General features: G+C 49.3%; 2 protein-coding genes and 1 long non-coding RNA gene across 5 annotated transcripts; 1 reads left to right on the forward strand and 2 right to left on the reverse strand.

Moving 5' to 3' along the window:
* The first annotated feature begins 177 nt into the window (after positions 1–177).
* Positions 178–21,634, forward strand: LOC141727323 (uncharacterized). Of its 3 annotated transcripts, none has more exons than XR_012578344.1 (4): positions 178–776; positions 1,730–1,903; positions 2,684–2,873; positions 18,571–21,634. It is a non-coding gene; the product is annotated as an uncharacterized LOC141727323 (long non-coding RNA). The 3 variants fall into 3 exon arrangements; XR_012578343.1 differs by having other exon boundaries at positions 766–899; XR_012578345.1 differs by lacking the exon at positions 178–776 and adding an exon at positions 808–838.
* On the reverse strand, positions 4,664–6,968 carry LOC141727321 (retinal homeobox protein Rx2). The gene is made up of 3 exons (XM_074533795.1): positions 6,383–6,968; positions 6,033–6,262; positions 4,664–5,511 (listed from the first exon to the last, which is right to left on the reverse strand). The coding sequence occupies exons 1-3, from the start codon at positions 6,648–6,650 to the stop codon at positions 5,059–5,061; spliced, it is 951 nt and encodes a 316-aa protein (XP_074389896.1). The 5' UTR covers positions 6,651–6,968; the 3' UTR covers positions 4,664–5,058.
* Positions 12,818–19,570, reverse strand: CPLX4 (complexin 4). The gene is made up of 3 exons (XM_005495952.3): positions 19,395–19,570; positions 17,500–17,587; positions 12,818–13,175 (listed from the first exon to the last, which is right to left on the reverse strand). The coding sequence occupies exons 1-3, from the start codon at positions 19,559–19,561 to the stop codon at positions 12,948–12,950; spliced, it is 483 nt and encodes a 160-aa protein (XP_005496009.1). The 5' UTR covers positions 19,562–19,570; the 3' UTR covers positions 12,818–12,947.
* Positions 21,635–21,767: the final 133 nt, after the last annotated feature.

The following is a 21,767-nucleotide window of genomic DNA, read 5'->3' on the forward strand; positions in this document are numbered from 1 at the left end:
ACCGGCCGAGCCCTGGCCGTCCGCCAGAGGGCGCCCTCTGCCCGGCCATGAGGGGAGCGCTCCGGTGAGCCTGATACCGGCCGAGCACCGGCCGTGAGGGGAGCGCTCCGGGGAGCCTGATACCGGCCGTTCCCCTGCCGTGAGGGGAGCGCTCCGGGGAGCCTGATACCGGCCGAGCCCCGGCCATGAGGGGAGCGCTCCGGGGAGCCTGATACCGGCCGAGCCCCGGCCGTGAGGGGAGCGCTCCGGGGAGCCTGATACCGGCCGAGCCCCGGCCATGAGGGGAGCGCTCCGGGGAGCCTGATACCGGCCGAGCCCCGGCCGTGAGGGGAGCGCTCCGGGGAGCCTGATACCGGCCGAGCCCCGGCCGTGAGGGGAGCGCTCCGGGGAGCCTGACACCGGCCGAGCCCCGGCCGTGAGGGGAGCGCTCCGGGGAGCCTGATACCGGCCGAGCCCCGGCCGTGAGGGGAGCGCTCCGGGGAGCCTGATACCGGCCGAGCCCCGGCCGTGAGGGGAGCGCTCCGGGGAGCCTGGGACTGGCTGTGCCCTGAGACCGGCTGAGCGCCGGCCGTGAGGGGAGCGCTCCGGGGAGCCCCGGGACCGGCTGAGCCCTGACACCGCCGATCCCCGGCCGTGAGGGGAGCGCTCCGGTGAGCCCGGGACCGGCTGAGCCCCGGCCATGAGGGGAGTGCTCCGGGGAGCCCCGGGACCGGCTGTGCCCTGAGACCGGCTGAGCCTGATACCGGCCGAGCCCCGGCCGTGAGGGGAGCGCTCCGGTGAGCCCGGGACCGGCTGAGCCTGACACCGGCCGAGCCCCGGCCGTGAGGGGAGCGCTCCGGTGAGCCCGGGACCGGCTGAGCCCCAGCCTTGCGGGGCGTCCCGGTGCGCTCCGGTGCCAGGTGAGCCCCGTGGCTGAGGCTGTTTGCCGTATCTCAGTCGCACCACAATGCCCGGCGCTGCAATCCCAATCGTTATGGGGCAGAAGTGTCATATGACAGAGGGATGACTGCCAAATGTCAGCCAGTTTTGACATAAGGCCTTGGCAGAACGCAGATGCTTAGAGAGGAGACACAGTATTAATTTTACTAGAGAGACTGGTAATGTCAGCGTCCTGGTCTAACGAGATTTTGGTTTAATTTTTTGTTGTTGTTGTTGTTTTTTGTGGGGTTTTTTGTTTGTTTGTTTGGGGTTTTGTTTGGTTTAGTTTTGTTTGTTTTTGTTTTGTGGGGGGTGTTGTTTGTTTGGGGGTTTTAGGTTCTTGTTTGTTTGGGGGTTTTTGTTTCATTGTTTGTTTGGGGTTTTTTGGTTTTCTTTTGTTCCACTATTTTCTCCAATGCTAGCATTTTGCGGGTGGGTACACTGTGGCTGTCAAACTACTGAAGGAAGTCCCAAGGTTTATAGCAGCGACAGAGAAGGACGGCTGACTGCATAGAAGAGAGAAGCTAAAACAATGTAGCTGAAGGGAAAGCACTTGAATTAATGCCTGCTCATAGTACGTCCCTAGAGATGAGGAAAGGAAACCCGGAGCTTTGAGCAACTCCTTGAGATGTTGCAATAGTAAGAAACTGAATGTCCATAATTGAAATGCCTGTCAGATGTAGCCAGGGCAGATGGAAACAAGATCGCTCAACTCTCTGTGCAGAGGAAAGGAACAGTATTGCCCTCAACGCCAGCAGCTGGTAACAGAAATTCAAACTATGGCTGAGCAACGTGTGTTTTCATGTCACAGGGGCTGTGAGCTGCACCGGCAGTAGCACACACAGCAGCCAGCCTGCTGCTCCGGAGGGAATGACAGCTTCCGAGCCACCCAGCAGAGACCGAGGGTCCCTCCTGCACACAGAGACAGTCCTGCTCCACCGGGACGCCAATGAGCTGAACCTCAAGTCAAAATTAAAGAGCTCAGGTATCTGCTAGTTTTCTTGACCATGGATAGGATTTTGAGCAGGGATAGAGAGAAGGAAGGGAGACCAGATTACACTCTTGTGAACAAATTCCGTCATGGCATTTTCTTCATAATTACTCATTCTCTGGTAGTCTTTTTTCTGTATTATTCTTCCTTATTCCAACTTCAGGTGTTGAAAAGAAGTCAAGTATGGGCACTAAAAATACTATGTTGCTAATACAGTTTAAGCACATGAAGAAACAGACCACTCAGAAGGCCATGCTAATAGCCTTAGCAAAGTTAGAGTAAAGAAGTGGTTAAGGATCTAGATGATTTAATCCAGTTTTAAGAAAAGGTTTTACAGTGAGCAATTAGATGCTGTTTAAGGAATTAATCGCTAATGGGTCATTAACTCTGACTGGTATTGTACAGTTAACAAGCCGAGGCAGGATTATTAGACTCAGCACCCAATTAAGGAGGAGAAGATATTTACAACAAAATGAACAAATGGGCTTTTAAAATGGAATGGGACAATTTGAAAGAAAGTGTAGGAACACAGAAAACCAGACAGGCTAGAAGAAAGATGTGTTTGCATATGCCTCTCTCTCTTTATTTGCCCACTTCTGTGTAGCTGGTAAAATATTCATTTTAGCAATAAACTCTCAGCTTTCCTTGACTACATGACTGCACCAAGTCGACCCACTTACAGGGTTCACCTGTAAAAGGTGTAAGAAAGACTAGTTTAATATGCCAATAAAAGAACAACCACCGTATCTTGCCATAATCTTTATTTGTTTGCAGATGCTGGATCAGGACCTTATTAAAAGTGAGCAGGTATCTTCAGCTGCTCCTTGTGCTGCCCTGTCATTGTGGTTTTATCTACTGCCAGTCTTTGACTACCTCAAGTAACCAAGCACCAGCGCTGCTGACAGCTGATCAGGAATTAGAGGGCTTCTTTCCAACGGCTTTACAGGATACAGAAGAACTATAGGTAAGAGAAAGGGAGGGTAGTAGTGCCAAAATACGGGAAAGCACTATTGAAATCTTGGGGAGTTGCCTATTAACCATGAGCAATAAGGACAGGCGAGAACTTTAGGGCAGCAATTTAATGTGCTTACCTGCAGGAGGGTTTCCAGCTTCAGAGCCACAGCTGGCCTGTAGCCAAGAAATGACAAGTGAGATTGTTCCTACCCTGAGAAGGAGGAGTGTGCAGAGCCTGTGCAGTCACTCATTAGTGTGTGTCTCCTACTGACACGAACCAGGCTAAGCAGACACTTCTCAAGCACACCAAGAGAAATTATTCTCTTGCAGCCACCAAAAATGCCATGTCTTCTTGCAACTGGCGATGCAAGCAAAGCTTACCTGTGAAAGGACCACTAGAATAAGACCTAAAAACTGAAGCAATCAAATTTTTGTTGTCCTTCAGGTGTCTTTACTAAAGTTAGCAAAATACCTGCCTTGTCCTGACAGCAACGGCAGTTCTTTTCCTGGCAGCACTTCCTCTGTCTGCCAAGGAAGCAAAGAGACGTGTGCTGGGAAAGGTGGGCACCAACCACAAATGCACACACAGTAGAACTGTCAAGTCCAGAGCCCAGCAGGACAGTCTCCCCCAGCAGGGCTTCATTCCCCCCAGACTGAGGGGGAACCACTTGGCTTCCCTGCGTGCCGGGAACCAGCACAGCTCAGGGCAGGGAAGCTGGGGGTCCTGAATGGTGCTCTGGTCCAGAGAGGCAGGTTGGATCTGCAGGGAGGCTGGGGACAGAGGAAAAGGCGTTTGAAAACAAGAGGGATTCCTATTATCTGTAAAAGAAGCTCTCAATACAATAGATGGAGGCTGCTATGGGGGAGATGGGGGAGAAAGCTATGAAGGGATGTTTAGAAACTGCTGTCTGAGGTTAAAAAGCTCTCTGAAGTGAAGCTGAACAAGGCTGACATACTTGTTTCTGACTGGACTCTTAAAAGATACGCACAGATTGTGAAAATATAATTAGACGCCGGCCTTTGTCTGGCCACAACGAGTGGGAAATGGTGAAAGGAGAGGTCTCCCAGTCTGCATTGAATCATCCCCAGGACACAATGAGGGCACTTGTGCATCCTTCTCTCTTCCCTAATGAGAAACATTAATTGCCACAACCTCCCGAGTGTGTAGAGCACCCCATGCCCAGCAGAGGAGAAGGGGTGTTTCATTACAGCTTCTCAGCCCCATTACAGGCAGTAACGGAGATAATGAAAAATAAAGATGCCGCAGTTTTAGTTGGGGCAGCCTGGCGATGGGCACTGGGTGGGCAGGGGAGCGGGCACGGCCCAGCTCTGTGCCAGCCCCCAGGGGCTGTCCTGGGCAGCCAGAGCGGGCAGGATGAGCCTGCCAGGCCCCAGCCGGGTGTCAGTGCCCGAGACCGTCTGTCTGTCCCTGTGGGCAGCTGGGCTGCAGGGGGCAGGAGCCCTGGGGGTCCGGCCATTCCCCTTCTTTGCAGAGGCAAGCACTGCCACTGACTCTGGCCTGCAGAGCCCCCCTGAGCCTGGCACTGCTCCACAAGGCCAATGGTGGGGGTAGTGTGCCTGGCCCAAGGACTGCAAGGGCTCTGAGCCCCCCCTGCCCACTCCCATCTGTGCACACTGTCCATCACGGGGACGCAGGGCCCAATGCCACAGGCAGCTTGGGCAGGGTTCTGTTGATGGAGGATAGAGAAGAGCCCACAGCCGGGCATCTCCCACCCCTCCGCACATCACACGGAGCAGAGGCTCCAGCCCAAGATGCCCGTTTGGGTTCAGAAACATGATACACAGCCTCCATGCAGATGGTACCATTTAATGGTGTAAAAGTAGAACCCCCTCCCCAGGTACAACAGTCCTGAGCTCCCAGCCACCTTACATAGCTCTTTGCCCTACTGTAGCTTTTATTGCAACTAAAGCATCCAGCCAAGGAGGGAGAGCAAAAGAAACTGTTTTTCCTAAGCTATGATCAGGCCCCTAACTTTTCAGGGGTTGTGGAAAAGGGAATTAAAAGGACCACAAAATACAAAAGCAAGTCAAGGCATAGGGGAAAGGTGAGTGTAAGGGACAGCCCTCCTGTGCCTGGCCATCCATCCGTGGCAGCCAAAGCAGGGTAAGGATGTCCTTCAGACGTTCTGGGATGCGCCTTCCCCATGGCTTTCTCCCAGGTGCTGAGAGGGAGTTCAGATTGTCTGCCAGGGCTTGCCGATGGACTGGATGTGCTCCTTGGCCTTCAGCCGCAGGGCGGCAATGCTGGTGTTGCGTGGGTCTGCCTCATCCAAAGGGAACTTGTCCACAAAGGTGGCCCCACACTGATAAGGCGGCGGCGGCCCCATGGCCCCCAGGGGCTGCAGCGCGTGGGTCACCGCCGGAGAGTTCAGGAAGGGCGGTGGCGTGTAGCTGCCGGGCAGGCTCTGCGGCGAGGCCACGAAGCCGGGCAGGCTCTGCAGGGCCGTGCTGCTGGGCACCGGCGGGCTGAGCCACGTCTCCAGGGGCAGGCTGCTGCTCAGAGGACCCATGGGCGCTGCCTGCGGCGAGCGGTTGAATGAGAGGATGGGCGAGTCCTGCAGCTTCATGGAGGTCACCTCCAATTTCTCCTGCCGCCTCCACTTAGCCCTTCTGTTCTGAAACCAAACCTGCAAGCAGAGCTGTATCAGCCAGGCCCCAGGCGGCGGAAAGAGGCTCACCTCTGGCTGCAGCGGTGCATGCAGAACAGAGTGAGGGAAACACACCTTGCCGAGCTGAGGCAAAAGGGAATTTGGGGGGCTCGGGCGTTCTTCCCCGACCCACAGCCCCGCGCTCGGTGGAGAGCAGTCCCGCAGTGGAGCGGGCCCGCTCATCCACCCGCCACTGCCCTGGCACACAGCAGATTCAGCGGCGCCGGGCCGGGACACGCCGCTCAAAGGCGGCAGCAGCACCGACGAGGCGGCTGCCGGACGCAGCTCTGCCCCGGACCCCGCGCTGTCCCGCCGGCCGGGCCGGGTCGCGGCCGTGCGGCAGCCCTGCCCAGCGCTCCGGCGGGGCCCCGAGTGCGGCCGGAGCCGCGCTGCGGTCACGGGCCCGCGGCCGCACCCGGGCTGCTCCGGCCGCCGGGACCGCGGGGCTGCGCCCGGGCGCGTCGGGCCGGGCCGTGGCGGGGAGCCGGGCCGGGCGTTACCTGGACGCGGACTTCGGGCAGATTGACCTTCATGGCCAGCTCCTCGCGGCTGTACACGTCGGGGTAATGGGACTTCTCAAAGGCACGCTCCAACTCGTGAAGCTGGTACGTGGTGAAGGTGGTGCGGTTTCGCCGGTGTTTCTTCTTGGGCTGTTCCTCTTCCGACGGCTTCCCCTCGCCGCTGCTGCCAGCGGGCAACTCGGGGCTGGCGCTGCCGGGACAGTACGGCTCTGCGAGGGGAAGACGGGGGGTCACCGACGGGATCTCCCCGCGGGGCTTGCCCGGGGGCGCGGGGGAGCGGCGCCCACCCGTCCGCCCCCCGGCACCCTGCGCTCGTCCACAGCGCTCACCTTGGAAGCGCTCAGCGCGGCCCTGGGGCTCGGCCGGTGGCTGCTCTCCGGGCATCTTGGGCAGGCAGTGCCGGGGCCCGCGCCGGTCCGCCTCCTTGGCGCTGCCGTCGGGCGGGAAGGCGCCCAGCAGCCCGTCTTCCTTGGTGAACCCCAGGATAGCCTCGATGCTGTGAAGCCTCGACGGGTTTCCGCCGGGGCTCCGCGCCGCCGGGGCGGCCAGCGAGAAGGCGCCCTCGGCCATGGCGAGCGGGGCGCCGGGCGGGTGCATGAGGCTGCTGGCCCGGGGCTCCGCCGCGCCGCTGCGGTCTCACCCGGCCTCAGGGCGGCGCGGGCAAGTCTGGCACGGTGTCGCCGGGCGGGCTGGCCTCCTTGGGGCGGGGGAGGAGTGCCAGGGGGCGGTAAGCGAGAGGGAAGGCGAGGCCCCCGCACCTCTTCGGCACGGAGGGGGAGGCAGGGCATCCCCCGGCCCCCGCCGGCCGCCCCGCCCCTCCCCGCCGGCCCCGGCCCCGGCCCCAGTCCCAGCCCCAGACGGCGCCGGGCGATGCCATCCGGGGCCCCCGAGGCGGAGCGGGGCGGCCCCCCCTGCAGCCGGGGGCTGGCCCGGGGCGAGCGCCGCGGTCGGAGCCCCGGGACCGGGGCAGCGCTGTCGGAAACCGCGGTGGGACGGGCGGCGAGAGGCGCGCCGGGCACGGGGGGACAGAGCCGGGACGGCGGGAGCCGCGGCAGCCGCTGCCGGGGGCGCGGTAAAAGGGACTCGGCGAACGGGACGGGAAGGGGCGGGAGCCCGGAGGAGCCGGGCCGGGGGACAGCGGGTCCCCGGCACAGCCCCGCGCCGGTCGGCGGCTGTGGGAGCCTCGCAGCGCTTCTCTTGTCCGACGGCCTGAGCCCAGGTCCCTCCAGGGCGGTTTGTAGGTGCGCCGGTTTCACGGCGGCCGCTCGAACGCTGCCCTGCGGGACGATCCGCGGCCCCGGCCCGACTCGGGGGCTCTGGGGTAAAAGCCGCTGCGCTGGTGCTCTGCGGGACACTCGCCCTGCGCCCGATTGCCTCCAAAGGCATTTCACAGACCGGGTGCTTCCGGGCAGGATGGACGCAGGCGGTGGGCTCAGCCTTTCGGACTTCACAAACCCGAGGAAGCTCTAAGCAATATTTGCGAGGAAGTTTTCAGGACAGAGCCTGTGAGAAGAGCTGATTCGGTGACCCTGTACTCCACGATGCGAGTGGGGCTGGGGGCGGTAGCAGGCAGGGCATAGGTTCATGGGGGATGAACAGAATGTTTTTGTAGGTGAGGCAGGGACCCAAATCCCACACATTTCTCTTTGTACTTGACTTGGTGGAAGACGTGGACCTTCCACAGAACCAACCAGATAACAGCATCACGTATCCTGCATCGATCTTTTCCCTGCTTTTGTCTTTCTGTCATTTTCACACCAGCACTTCCCAGTTCCTCTGAGGCACCAGTTACCTTTTGTCCCAACTTGTTTACGTGACAAACGCAGTAACATCCAGAGTGATTTTCAGTCTACACTTAGCTTTAAGATGCTTCCGTTTGGAGCCTGAGGGTGCGAATGTGGAAGAAAAGCACCACTGCTACTGCTTGTTCTTCCAGATATATTAGCTAGTCTAATAAGTATGACCTCTCTCAATAAATCTGCATTTTTTTATTCCCCTTCTTCCCTATCTGGCTCCATATCATGTATTATTTTTTCAGAGGAATCACTTCAAAGGTTGGCAGTGCTTGCTTTTGCCAGCGTCCACACCTTTTGCAAGTTTGTGTTCTGATGTCCCAAAGTAGATTTTTTTTAGGAGTGCACGGCTTTTCCTAGCTTCGGGTGAGGTTTGCCTCAGTTCACCACTGACTGCTTGGGGGTTGGTTTGAGGCCGAAAGAACTCAGACCTCCGTTTGCACAGAGGGAAGAGGCCAACAGAAGAGACAAGAAAAGGTTAGTGTGGCTTTTGTGGACACTATAAAGAGCCAGTCAATACCATTGTAGGGACATTGGAGGGTACTCAAAGCAATCAGCGAGGGGCCATTGTGTTCCTTTAATCTACATGTGTGTTTCCCAGGAACTCTATTAGTGAAGATGAATGAGCTGTGCAATGTCCCTAATTTCTTCTAATTTGAAGCTGGGGGTTTACAGCACTCAAAATCAGCACAAAACACACCTGTCCCTCCAGAAGTCCTGGGCAAAATTAGGAATCAGTTTTGCTTGTTATAGTTAGGAAAGATAGGAATGCGAGATGAAGGGGCAAACCCCCTTTAGTCAGTGCCCTAAAGGGCATTGGATCCTGGCACAGATGCTGCTTTTGGGGTACCTGTCAAAGTTGTCCGTTACAGGGTCAATACTCGGGTTTTTTGCTGTTAATGACAATATGAAGGCAGAAAAAAAGCTTTCCAGCCCTGGAGCACGGTGCTCGAGTCCCACACAGGACACAAGAGACCTTCCTCCCTGACAGAGAAGGCTCCTCTTTGCTCAGCAGTAGAATATTCCACTTGCGTTTTCCGTGTGGAGCTACGTTTGTCACTGTAGCATCCTTCTGGCAGGCGAGTGGGATTGTTGAAAGAGGAAGCCACTCCCTTGATCCCAATTGGAAAAAATACCGGGAAAAAACCCCCATAACCGTGTAGCAGAGCAGAGAGAACTCTGACTCTTCCAGCTCTAGATCTGTCTTTTCTCTCTTGCCATGCTTCAGGCACAGACTGTGTGAGGCATTACAGTGAGGCATTACTGAGGCATTACAGTGCTCCAGGGAGGGAAGAAGTCTAATGGTTCCTCTGATTGCACAGAGGGTTTAGATGGGCAAAGAATGGTAACTGAACTTTTCCCTTTGGGTCTGATGTCCCGGCTGTCAGTTGAATTGCTTGCAGCCCTCTGGGATTTGTATTGTATTAGTGTGAAGCCTCAGAAACTGATCCTGTGGTACCTCCCAGCTTTACAAAGACTATTGACCTTTGGGAACTTGTGGGGGCAACCAGAATCAAATTTGAGAGTATTTGTTAGGGGATGAAACAGGCAGCGTTTGTTACTTGCCTTTCCAAGGGGTATCCCCATTTCATCACCTTTTTTTTTTTTTTTTGCAATGCTTTATTAAAATTTCTGCTGAAGTTATGTTTGGAGCGTAACAGAAGTTCTCAAGATGGACCATCTGTAAAGTGCAGCTGTCTGCTGTACCTCCTTCCATGTGTACAGCGAAGAGTAAAGAGAAGTAATTTTCATCCTGTAGTCACTGTTGAGACATATGCATGGGATGTGGTTTCATGCAATGAAATCAGCACCATGAAATGCCGCAGGTTCCTCCTTCCTTTTCTCCTGCCTTTTTTTTATGTCCAGGTGAAATAATTACTGCCTTGCAGAGCAGAGATTTGAAGTCACACTACAGGAGAGACATCACTCTCCATCACATCTCCAAAGATGTGCAGCAGGGGGGAACCTCCCTGAAAGATAAATGGGGCGTCCAAGGTTAGACTGCAAATCAACAGGAGGGAAGCAAGGAAAAGGAGGAAATATTCACCTAGAGTGAACCTGTACCCTCCTGCAGTTTGTATGCTCTGTATCATCCAGCAGATTGATAAAAGCAACCCAAAAAAAGGAATTTTTCCTCCCCAAAAATTCCTAGGGGCGCAGTTTCAGAACCTTCTTGGAAGCATAATGCATGAGGACACTGTCTCCTCCTGTCACTGTATTGCTCACACTTTTGTTGTTTTTCTGCTGAGACTTTGCTTGATCTGCCCAGGAGAATCAGCTGTGTTTTCTCACCCCCCAGAATCCTGTCTGGCACCCAGGAGTGTCACAGAGATCTCGTCCTGCTGTCTGTCCAGGCTGTGGGTGTAGAACAGGCTCTGGGAGCCAGGCAGCCCTTTCTGGTGGGGGCACCATGGGCTGGGTGCGAGGGTGCTGGCGTTTGGGCCTGCCGTGCCCATAGGGAGAGAGGGGAGGTTCATGCTATAAGGCTATATTAACACAATCCTTCTTTACTTGTTTTCCAATTAGCCTAATTGAATTCGGATTGCTTAAGAGTGGGCACTAGAGACATTTATCTTGATGGGATGACGGCCTTGAGCTCCAGCGATCCTATTAACTCTAAGAACCCAAATCCCAGGTAGGGTCGGTCCAGCAGTAGCTGCCATGTGACCTAGCCCTTTAATCTGTTCCTGACAGAGATACACGGACACACAGACATGTCCCTGTCCATTCTCCCACGTGCACAGCTGCGTGCACACCAGCATTCGTGCACAGATGTGAGCACAAACATTCCCAGACCCGCATACCGGCACATGCGGTGGCTGCCCTGTGCCCTGTCCCCCGGGCTGAGCACCTTGAGGGCTGCATGTGCCTGGGGTGGCCTCACCACCTCCTGCATGCACTCATGTGCCTCCCCAGGCCTGTGCCTAGCGGCTGGAGCTGGGAACAGCCGGTGGGGGGGATGAGCCCTGCAGGCGCTGCCGGGAGCTGGAGATCAGGCTCCTGCTGAGGGCAGCGCAGATTCCCCCCCTGCCCTGGCCCTGCCGCTCCAGACTCAATGTGGCAGCTCTGGTCTAACAGTGCTGCCTCAGGCAGCTCCCTCCTGCACCAGCAGCGCTTCAGTGGGCTGGGCGCCCATCCTGTGCCAGTCCCAAGCCACCTCCCCGTCCCGCTTGTCTCTGCCAGCCCTGACACTTTTTTTGGAATCTCATTAATCGTTTGTTTGGTGATTCTGACTGTACTTTCTTCTCTGACCCTTTAAACTGTGAAAATGCTGATCCTATATCTGCTGACAAATTTAATTAGATCCTTTAAAGCACCAGATGCTTTCAGTAAGATTTTTGGGATGTCCCAAGCACATTTTAATTCAAAGGTCAAAACCCTTAGGCTTGTTTATTTTGGTGTTTTATAGATAGGACAATTCAGTCTGTAAAGCAACACAACAGTGTGGAGACAGCCCCCAGGTTTATACCAATGCAGAGGGAAATGCATTGAGCCTCACAAACCTCAGGCTGGTTGAGTTGAGCTGGTGACTATTTTATATACTTTGTCTTTACATAAAGACCTCCTAAAAGACCCCGCTTGTCTTTCCACATAGATAATTTGATTCTGTGGGGCCATGTGAGAGCAGAGTCCCAAGAGGAAGAAATCAGATCTGAAGTCTTGGTGATTTTAGGCAAAACAGCTCTGATGCTTAAGGGACCTGCTGGAGATAGGTTCTGTCCACTAAAGAAATTACTTGTCAGATGAGAGCCATTTAATGCACTAGAACATCCTCTGGAAAGAGCAGGGAAGGTCAGAACTTGTAAACTCTGTGTTTCCTAGGTAAGAAGGAAATGAGCAAGAAAAAAACCATATTTTCTTAATGCTACAATGGGGAAGAAAATGGATAACAGGTTTTCAAGCAAGGGGAGGGGAGGGGAGGGAGAAAAGACAAAGAGAAGAGGAAGGAAGCAAGCAAGGAAAGAAGGAAAAGAGAAAGAAAGGAGGTAAATCATACTTAGTGAATTTGTTAATTTAAAATTATCATTTTTACTTGATTGGCTAGAGGCAGAAAGAGAGAGAGAGAGAAAGAGACTTATAAACCTGTAGGAAGGTGCTACATGTATTAATTTCCAAATTTAATTTCCAGGCTAGCTCCTGGAGAACTTACAAAGCCATTAATTTTCTAGAATTCCTTGTGAGTAGCAGCCTGCATGTCCCATAGGCACAGGCAGATTTAACATTAGTGAGAGCTATGCCTTTCCTTAGGTTTAGGTGCCCCACCCTGGCATAACCTTCCATGTTTAGCCTTCGATGGAGCCAACTCCCAGAACCAGTGTGGGGAGCTGCTTTTAGCCCTGCGCCGGTACCCCCAGCCCCAGAATTTGGCACACAGAGCAGACAAGCAGAGAGCCACTGCTGTCCCTTGGTGTTTGAAGTGCTTTGAGAGGCCGGGGAACGAAAGCAGGCTGGAGAAGCCTGCACTGCCCCAGAGCAGAGCTCACTGAGAGCCACCAAGCCTTATTTCCTCCAAGCCCCCACTCAGTGTATATGACAACATTTTTGGCCCAAGCTGTTGAGTTACATGCTTCACTTTTTGCCTTTTGCTACACTTAATACTGAGAGGATTCTAAAAATCAAGGTTTTGTAGCAATTGTCAATATCTGAGCACTGTGTTTGCCTCAAGATGCTTGAAACAGACATGTTCTTATAAGAAATATGTATGTTTATTTCTGAAAGCAGGATTAAATGAGTGGTTACCTCTATGTGATGTATCAGAAGTACGATTTTGTTCAAACATACACATTTAATAGCATTTCAGTCATGTGGAAAAAATGGAAAAAGGCACATTTTTTTCTCCGATATTCATTGTTTTAAAGTCATTTTTTTTTCCATGGGGGAAAAAGTTATGTTAAAAACTGAGGATCAATTCTAACTTCTTTCTAGGCAGTCCCAGCAGGTAAAATTTTACTCTCCCCTCAGGGTTTTAAGTCTCTCTCTCATCACTTTTCTATATTTACATGGAATGCTCTAGAGCTAAGCGCTTCCCTCTGCCTGCTCTCCCTCTGCATCCCCAGCAACACAAGACTGAAGTTACAGCCTTTGGGCAGTGGTGGCTCTTCTACATCATGGAACATTTCTGCTCAGCTGCCTGTTTCATCTCAGTGAAGGTGGCTTGTGCCTTCTCTTTGATGGCATCCATGTCCATATTCTGGATGTTCTGCAGCTGGCCCAGGATAGAGTCCTTGTCTTCTTCCTCCTCCTGATCTTCTGCCACCATCTTCTGAAGGTCTTCTGGCAATCCCACATCATCTCCAGCCATCTGTATTTGATTCTCATCCAATTCACTCTAAAGCAGGAAACAAAACCAGCAGATGAGATTATTTCTGCTCTCCCAGGATCTACCAATGAGCCTCTTGTTTTGTTCTTTTTTAGGTTTTTAGTGAGAACCGAAACATGGGGTAATAGGAGGACTTGGACAACAAAAGAGAGGAGGGAGGTTGGTTGTGAGTCTGAGAAAGCAAAAGGGGACAGGAGAAGAAACTAGTTAAGCAATTAAAAGGGCTGAGATGCAGTAAGCACTACACACACTTGCTTCCTGCCTGCCCACTGAAACACTCCATCAGTGGGATTATGTCAGTTTTTCAAACAATGGTGATTTTGTTCACATTTTCTGGTGGATTCTGATGGATCCAGAGCTCAGAAGAACAGGATATTTCGACACAGTTCACACATCAAAGATAAGCATTAATGCCTCATTACATCTCCAAAATTAACCATGACAGCAGCAAAGGCCTGATATGAATAAGCAGCAATGCTATCAGCAGGAGGTGTTTTTTAGAGTGAGGGGTCTGGGTTTTGCATGAATGAAAGGACAAATGAATGCAAGGACATATATGAGCAATGTCTGCGTTGTTGCAGGCCACAGCAAGGACAGGCAGGCTGGGGGTGGTCAGCTGCATAACCACTATTTATGGTTCCATATTTCCACGTTTTCTGTTTGCAATGACTGTACTTCCCTTTAATCTGATTTTCCCCCATATGTCCTGTGAAACTGTAGGGAGCTCTAGCAGGATTGTTACTGCTATGTGGATAAAGTGGGTGAGGATATCTCCTCACCTTTTTGATAAGGGTTGCTGGAGTCAGATCTGAGGGAGCTAGAAACAATCTCCTGAACAGAAGAGGTATTTTTTATTAATTGTGTAGCATGAAAAATGGTTTTAAGCTTTTATTCAGCAACTATCAGAGGAGTTAGCCCTTTTGAAATCCTCACCAGCAGCAGTAGAGGATGATAAAAAAATGTTAATTACTGAACAATTGCCCCTAATCAGACAATCACACATGTTCTTTCCTTTAGAATTATTTCCAGCTTAAGGCATAATCACTGAACACTGCTGTAGTGATTCACATCTTTGTCAATGTGAACAATTGTCTGGCATGTTCTTGCACCAAAGCCCAATGTCCTATGGAAGTCTGGGATGTGATGTGCAACAGTTTGGGGCTTCAAAGTGTTCTCTGACCAAAAACAAATATACTGAGATATAGCCTAAAGCAGTACAATTCTGCCCAAGCCACCTGCCTCTACCCACTTGGCATTTAGCTTTAATAGGCCTAAAATGAGCTTCAACAGCGTGGGGCTGCTCAACAAGAAGCAAAGAAGCACATGATGCATGTACGGCCTCTCCGCTTCCTTCTAACATTTGAGCGTTTGATTCCTGTTTACTTGGATTTGAAATGGAAAAGTGAGCAGAGAACCAACATCTATTTTACTAAATTAAATATGCCTGGCGCTGGTCTCTTGCCCCAAGGCCAGCTGGCCTGGGAAAACCCACGGGGATGCTATTGAACTCTGCTGCCCTACCAAACAGGGTGGTCCCATCTAACTGCCATTGGGAACGCCTGTCCCAGCTCCCAAACTGGCCGTGGGAACTGCCTGGGAGAGTGCCCAGGCCAAAACTGGGTCAGACATTATTCTGACAATTCAGCAGCACTGGCGGTGGAGTCTGAGTGCATGGTAATGTTTTTTGACCCTGATTATGCCTCTGATGTAGCCAGTCCCAGATCTGTTTTGCTATAGATGCAAGAGAGTTCTTTACATATACAATGATACACAGGTAGGTGTGAGCAGAAAACTGTCTAAATACCTGCTTTGTTACAGTTTGACAGAAAAGCCCTCTGCTCAAATTAAGGTGCAAGGGTCCAGTTCAAGCATACCAACTTTATTTTGTAGCATTGTGCACAGAAATGAGAAAAAAGGTGAATGAGAGAGGGAGAAGGATTAAGATAGTGCAAGCAGGACATGGTCACTATCTGACCATCGCAGGGGAAATTACTTCTCTGGCTCCCACAGGTAAATGATACAGTTTAACATTAGACAGCTCCATGTCCACTGCTTTCCTTGTGCCTGACTTATCCTGCCATGACATTTGCCTATGCTTATGTGCAGAGGTCCTTAGGTAGCTGACTCCAGACCTTATCTATGATTCATCACCTGTAATGCACCAGTAACATCCAAAATCAGGGTTCACCTTGCCTTGACCTGCAGGTGGGATTAAATCAGCAATACAGCAGCAACACCGTCCTTTTGCCATTGAAAGGCTGCAAGTACCTTGCAAGTAGCTACAAGGAGCCAAATATTGGAACCAGCAGCCTTCCTGCCCAGGAACAGCCTCAGAGAACCCAGAGATCACAGCCTGGGGCACCGAGCTGGGGAGGGGGACTGCTCCCTGCTGGCAGCTGCCTTGGGACTCCTTTTTCCACAGCTCACCATCAGCTCATGCCCCTGTGTTTAGACCTTGCAGAAATTAATTGATTACTGAGTCCCAGCTCAGGAAAGAGGCAGCAAGGGGATAAGACAGTTTGGTGAGTTTAAAAAAAAATTATTGTTAAAATATTAATGTCTATATTTATATAGTTTAAAAAATGTTTTATATACATGTGAGGCACTGAATACACCAAAGATGAAAAAGTTGTCCATAGATCAAGTGTCTCATGGCCAAAAACATCTTTCTGATGACAAACCTAAGTTGACAACTCTGTTAATAGGATTAGGTTCATTAAGGGTCTACTTTCCCTTACAAATCTGGCCCAGATAGCATGGAGCTTTAGATTTTACATGGCAAAGGGGGGCCCTGCTTAGTCCTGAATTTCATGCTTTTACTTAAAATGCTTGCTAGTGATTGATACTGGGGATATTCAGTGTTTCTAGACCATACTAGGCTACCTGAAATTACTTTCAACTTCCAAAATATTTAGTGCATTATCACCAGCCTGAGAGCATTTGCTGCCAGTGTGTTGTATTACAGCACTGAATTGTTTTACAGGGACACATTAGCATGCATGTAGAAGTTTCATTTTCTTCCTGCTATAACGTGTTTTCATAAGGGCTGATGAAAACCAAGAAATGCTATATAGGGAGAAACGAATGCAGGAAAACGTGTCCTGCAATATTGTTTTCTGGCTTAGAGCTACTCTCCTACCTTGGAGACAAATATTCTACTGTTATTACTGAAATATGGCCCCAGAGAGCACTTGGTACATGCCAAAGCCAAGATCCTCCTGGAGATGGGTCAGAGCACCACTGCATATTCGTGTGTCTCTGAGAGCTCTGCCAAGGGGGACTGGTGACCTGGACGCCATCTCCAGCTGTAAAACGCACTGCTAGTGGGAGAATTTGAAAACCACAGACATCCAGTGATGTTTAGCTGAGAGCTGGATACTCGAGTATCCTGGAGTTTTCCAGAGCAGCCCCTCTTGCAGCTGCAAGCCCTGGCCAGACGCTGGGTGAAGCTGTTCAGGAGCTGTGGCAGCCCATGCCTCCAAAAGGAAGGCAAGGCCTAATGATATTTTACTCCTCAGCTGCTAATTAAAATGCTGGTGTTTAGAGACTTAGGCCTCCAATCCAATCAATCACTTAAAATCTTGGACTTAATTTTTTTGCATAATTAATCTTTCTGTAATTAAACTCACCCTCAGGGTATGTTGTCCAGCTAGAGCACCAGGCTCTTAGGGGTGGAATACATCTTACCTGAGTTCAGATGTCACCTGTCTTCCCTCTGGAAGTGACACAGCCACTGGGAGGTGACCCAACTCCACCCTGAATGCTTATTTAAAAGTTTGGCTAGATGAGGCTACGGGTGCTGCTTTCTTTCTGTGTATGATGAGTCCCTAAATGACTGGTTTGGATTAAGCACTACATTTTTTAGCAGCTAAATTTACAGGAGAGAGATTCTTTACCTTTCTCCATTTTAATTAATCAAAAAGCATGGGAAAGTACTGATCAGAAAATGAGTGGTAATGACTCAGAGCTGGCAGGTGAGTAATACAAATAAACTTTCAAATTGCTAAGAAGCACATATCCTTGAGGGGTATAAATGAAATATGCCAACATCTTCCCAGTAGTGACAGATCAGAGCAAATGTGTGATCCGAACCCCTGGAAAGAGTACTCTGTCCTGTATTACCTCTCTGCTCCCCCTGGCAGAAGCCTACAAAATAACACAATAATTTTAAAAATTATTTGAAATGTGTTGCTTGAAGCTTTTACTTTCAATATTTTGGTTTTCCTGAAAATATTTGACAGTGCCAAGATCACTAAAGAAAAAAGAATGGGCAGTTTAAAATTGGTTGAAATTTGGCCTCTGGACTAGAAGAGCTCATGAGCTACAGGCTTACCTTGGGCAGTCTGTACTTTTCTCTCAGGTGAACCCTCAGAACAGCTCGCTCTGCTTTTTTCTGTGCAAATGCTGCATCTCTTTCCATCCTGGAAATCAGAAAAAAATGTTCCCTCAAGATGCTAATAAAAACAATCTTTTGAACTAAACCAGTTTCTTGGCTGCAAAAAGCCACACTTGGGAGTTATTCCCCAAGATAAGTAACTTGTCCAAAGGCAAAAAAGGAGCAATAGCAATAAAGTGATGCCAAAGGGCCACACTTCCTGTGCTCCTGTTACTGTGAATTTTCCTCGTCTTTCTTTGCGCATTTGTTTCATAAGAGCAATGAATTCTGAAGCTTCCCTGTATGGAAGAGCACTGACTTAATCTGTGATTTTATAAAATGTTTTCCTTAGATTTAAGAACTGGTCTGCACCATTTTTTATTTTGGATTACATATGCATTTATTTGCAAAATGTGTCTCCTCAAAGATTTTTGGCAACATGTTTCAGTATAGGTATTCTGGCATGTAAAAGCTACTTCCAAAATGAAATACTACTTTTCCTCTGCTTCCAAAATGAGTGTTTGGATTTCTCTTCCTCTAAGAACAAAACCCCCACAAACAAATCTAAAATCTGAGAAGTGCCCAAAGCCTGGTTGGTTACTGGTTCTAAACTGCCTGAGCACAAGTTCAGCAGGGCATATTTACTCTTCTGGTCTCCACTCCTGCACAGCTGAGCGCTGGGCAAAATCCCTGGGGCCTTGGAACAGGAGCGTGCTCTGCCCATGGCAGCGCCTTCTGACACAGCACCACACCTCACCCAGAGATGATTTTTTCTCTCAGAATTTCAAGCTGTCCTTGAATACGGGGGTATTCCTGCCCTGCTTCCTCAGTACATTCCGCAGGGATAGGACACATGCCCCACTTAAAACAGCACACAAGTAATTCTTTTCCCAGGCATTTCCCTATCCCAGGAATCCTGTGCTTCTTCTCAGTCTCGCTAAAGCAGCTTCCTGCCAGCAGGTGGTCATTTCTTTTTTAGATATCGCTTGACAAAAGGCAGAGCAAAACATTCTGGTTTTTTTTTTCCAGACCAAAGGAGACCTCTTCAGGGCTTCCTGATTGAAATGTCGGATGCTAAATACAGACCTGGATACCTCAAATTCCATCGGTCATTAACCTGGCACCTATAATCATCTTACAAGAAGGATTTACACAACCATTATGTAATTGACCATTAGAGGAACAGATGCATTTGAGATTTAAAAGTCAATCGTTTTATTTATAATTATGCATGGTTTGAACTCCTACACATGCCAAGTCTTCCATTTTACTTGTTTTCATAAACACAGCAATTGATAAAGATTGTCTTTACTGACAAAATTGAGACTTAATTGGTTTTAAAGTTCTGCTTTATTTAGTAGATTTTAGAAAAAAAAATTAACCATCTTAAACCTTTGCTCAAGATAAATGAGCACTCGGTACTTTTTCTGGTCTGCCATAATAAATGTGGACAATGAAATATTACATATTGAAAGTGTACTCCACGTGGAGTTCTAGAACAAGTCATATACAGTAGAGAATTAAATCCTGCACTGCAAGCATCTTGGAAAATGTTTCTAGATAAATTAACATCACCTAGGAATGAGTCCAGCATATCAAGCTGTGGAGAGAGCAGGAAAGCATAGGAGAGAGTTACAAGATGGGGGACAGGGGGGGCAGGAAGAGGAAATTTAATATTTTACCATTTCCAACTGGGGAACTTTTATTTTGGAAAGTCTTTCTAGCAAAGATTCATCTACTTTTTAAAAAAAATACTGAAGAGCAGCATGTTTGGCTTTTTCTTGGGTTATTTTTATGTGCACATAGTTACCAAGAATCAGCCCCATACTCATAATAAGGGAACAGGTACTCACTTCTCCTCAACCATTTGCTTTTGATATTCCTCATACTCCTCTCTGGTCATTCCTGCAGCTGCTGCTGGATCAGAAGGGGTGCTTTCTTCTTTGCTTTCGTCCCCTCCACCTCCAAGTCCCAAATTCTTTACCTGGTTGCTCAACATACTTTTCATTAGAAAGGCCATCTTCTCAAAAAAAGGAAAAAACCCAAAAAACCAAAAAAAAAAAAAAGAAAAAAAAGAAAAAAAAAAAGGAGCTATAAGAAAACAACTCCCAGAAAGCCAAACAGAAAATGTTTTCAAACACAACAGTTGTAGGCGAGAGAGTTTCTACAGCCACATCAGCTCTTCAAGGGCACAGTGCTAGTGAAACGTGAATGCCAAAACCAGTTTGTCAGCCATAATCTGGATTAAAGAAAGAACTCCTTAATATATAGAGGCAGATGGTTCAGATTACTCCAAAAAAATCATTAGATGCAACTACCTACTTTTTCCATTAATACTTTAAGCTAATTGTACACACACACACACAAAAATCAATTGTAGTGTGCAATAGCATTTTGACATCTTCAGTCTTGAAGTTTGCTCTCACTTTCACAGAGATCACAACATTCCCTGGATCTGAATTTAAAACCTGCTTGACTCAAAAGCCATAGGAAAACAGCAAAATTCAGGCTACTGAGCGGAAAGCCCTCAGATCTGAGATTTGAAAACTTGAATTCTTCATTAAGCCAAACCCCTTATTCTTTTTATCCATGAATATTTTATCCCACTGGACAGAAATATTTTGTGTGGTTTTTCTTCAGCCCCTCTTCCTATGGTTGGTTTATCCTGCAGATGAATGAGGCATCACTGTTATGCTTGCTTTATTTCAAGGAAGTAACCCCAAAGAAAGCAAGTCAGATCTTCCTAGTGTACTTTCTTCTGGGTTTCTGTCCGTTCTTCCCCAGGCTGTCTCCATCTAGACCCCTGCTTTGGTGCTGCATAAAACACCTGCTGTTTGTAATCCTAACTGCAGATAAAGGGTGAAAAACCTGAATCTGTATGCCAGAAAACAGTATGGATACCTTTTGGGTCTAGATTGTTTCTGTTAGTCCTTATCTTCCTAACCTTTAGTCACATCGTTACCCTCACCAACTCTACTCAGGCGGAGATTTCCAGGATCTGCTACCTAGGTCATAGTCTATTTTGAGAAAGAAAATCACCTGCTAGGTTTCCAAAGTTCGTGAGTTTGGGTTTTGAGCATTTATCCTACTGCAATGACTGAACGTGCCTTAATGCAACATTCTGGAATTTTGATTATCTAAATGGTTCTCCCAGCAGTCTCATCATTTCGATGAGAACTGAGAGATGGGAGGATTCCAATTTGCCTAATGCCTTAATCTATATTACAGCCTTTCTAATTAAAGCAGACCTATTACTATTAAAAAATAGAGCAAAAACAAAAACAAAACATCACGAAAAAAAGCCACCAAAAAAACCCCAAAACCAAACCAAACCAAAAAACCCCAAAGCCAAACAACAAGAAAAAAACCACCACAGGACATTCTGAAATCCTGGATTATTAGTGACTGAACAAGAAACTCTTTCTTTTTGAAACTATCACTCAGAATTGTGAATTCCAAGTAACAACTACATCTTTATTTAAAATTATCCTAGCTGGAACTTTGTAAACACTGATTTTTCCAGTGTTAGGTCTCAAGGGTCTTCTCCAAGTGTATGGAAAGTGGTACCTGTTAAGCTTTGTGCTGTTGGGCTTTACTAAAAAGAAGCTTCCCTGACTTTGCTGTAGGCTTTGATCCCTCTAGAAATGTTTCTAACATAATTTTGTGCCTAGAACTGATGCTTTCACAGGATTGAGAAAGGCGAGGACTGGCTTGGGGAGAGACTGCTAAGAGGTCTTGCCCTCCAGCTCTCAGCTTCACAGTCAGCAAAAGGCTTTCCCACGTTGAGATCGAAGATAACAAAGAGGGCTTCAAAAGCTACTGGGCCTATTGGAGCTGCTGAGAAACGCAGGAGAGCCTGGTGACAAAAGGCACAGCTCAGCCCAGAGGGATTCTGCCCCAGGCAGGTGCTCTATTGCCGTTCAGACACTTACTGCTTTTTGTTGATGGCAGCAGCCCCAGGCTTCAGGAGAACATGCAAAACAGCCGCTAACTAAGTACACATGCTGTCACTTCCTTTGCTTTAAATCTATGTCTTTTCCTTCTAGTTTAAGCAAAATCAAAATTAAAGACTGTTCCTCTTGTATCTGATGAAAGTGGGTGATATATAAAAGCCTGTGTTCCACACCCAAGGAACACACAGAAATCCTGCACAGAATTCAGCCTTGAAACAGGCAAATTCCAGAGGCCAGCCCAAAAATGACATCCAAACTCCCAATCTTTTCTAG

Source organism: Zonotrichia albicollis (genome assembly GCF_047830755.1).
Source record: "Zonotrichia albicollis isolate bZonAlb1 chromosome Z unlocalized genomic scaffold, bZonAlb1.hap1 SUPER_Z_unloc_1, whole genome shotgun sequence".
NCBI classification, from domain to species: domain Eukaryota; kingdom Metazoa; phylum Chordata; class Aves; order Passeriformes; family Passerellidae; genus Zonotrichia; species Zonotrichia albicollis.

Excerpts from the sequence above, each read along its gene's own strand:
- LOC141727321 (XM_074533795.1), bottom strand. The coding sequence starts at position 6,650 with ATGCACCCGCCCGGCGCCCCGCTCGCCATGGCCGAGGGCGCCTTCTCG. Across the intron at positions 6,263-6,382 it reads CCGCGCTGAGCGCTTCCAAG|AGCCGTACTGTCCCGGCAGC; the intron begins GTGAGCGCTGTG and ends TTCCCCTCGCAG. Across the intron at positions 5,512-6,032 it reads TGCCCGAAGTCCGCGTCCAG|GTTTGGTTTCAGAACAGAAG; the intron begins GTAACGCCCGGC and ends CTCTGCTTGCAG.
- CPLX4 (XM_005495952.3), bottom strand. The coding sequence starts at position 19,561 with ATGGCCTTTCTAATGAAAAGTATGTTGAGCAACCAGGTAAAGAATTTG. Across the intron at positions 17,588-19,394 it reads AAGCAAATGGTTGAGGAGAA|GATGGAAAGAGATGCAGCAT; the intron begins GTGAGTACCTGT and ends TCTGATTTCCAG. Across the intron at positions 13,176-17,499 it reads AAAAGTACAGACTGCCCAAG|AGTGAATTGGATGAGAATCA; the intron begins GTAAGCCTGTAG and ends TTCCTGCTTTAG.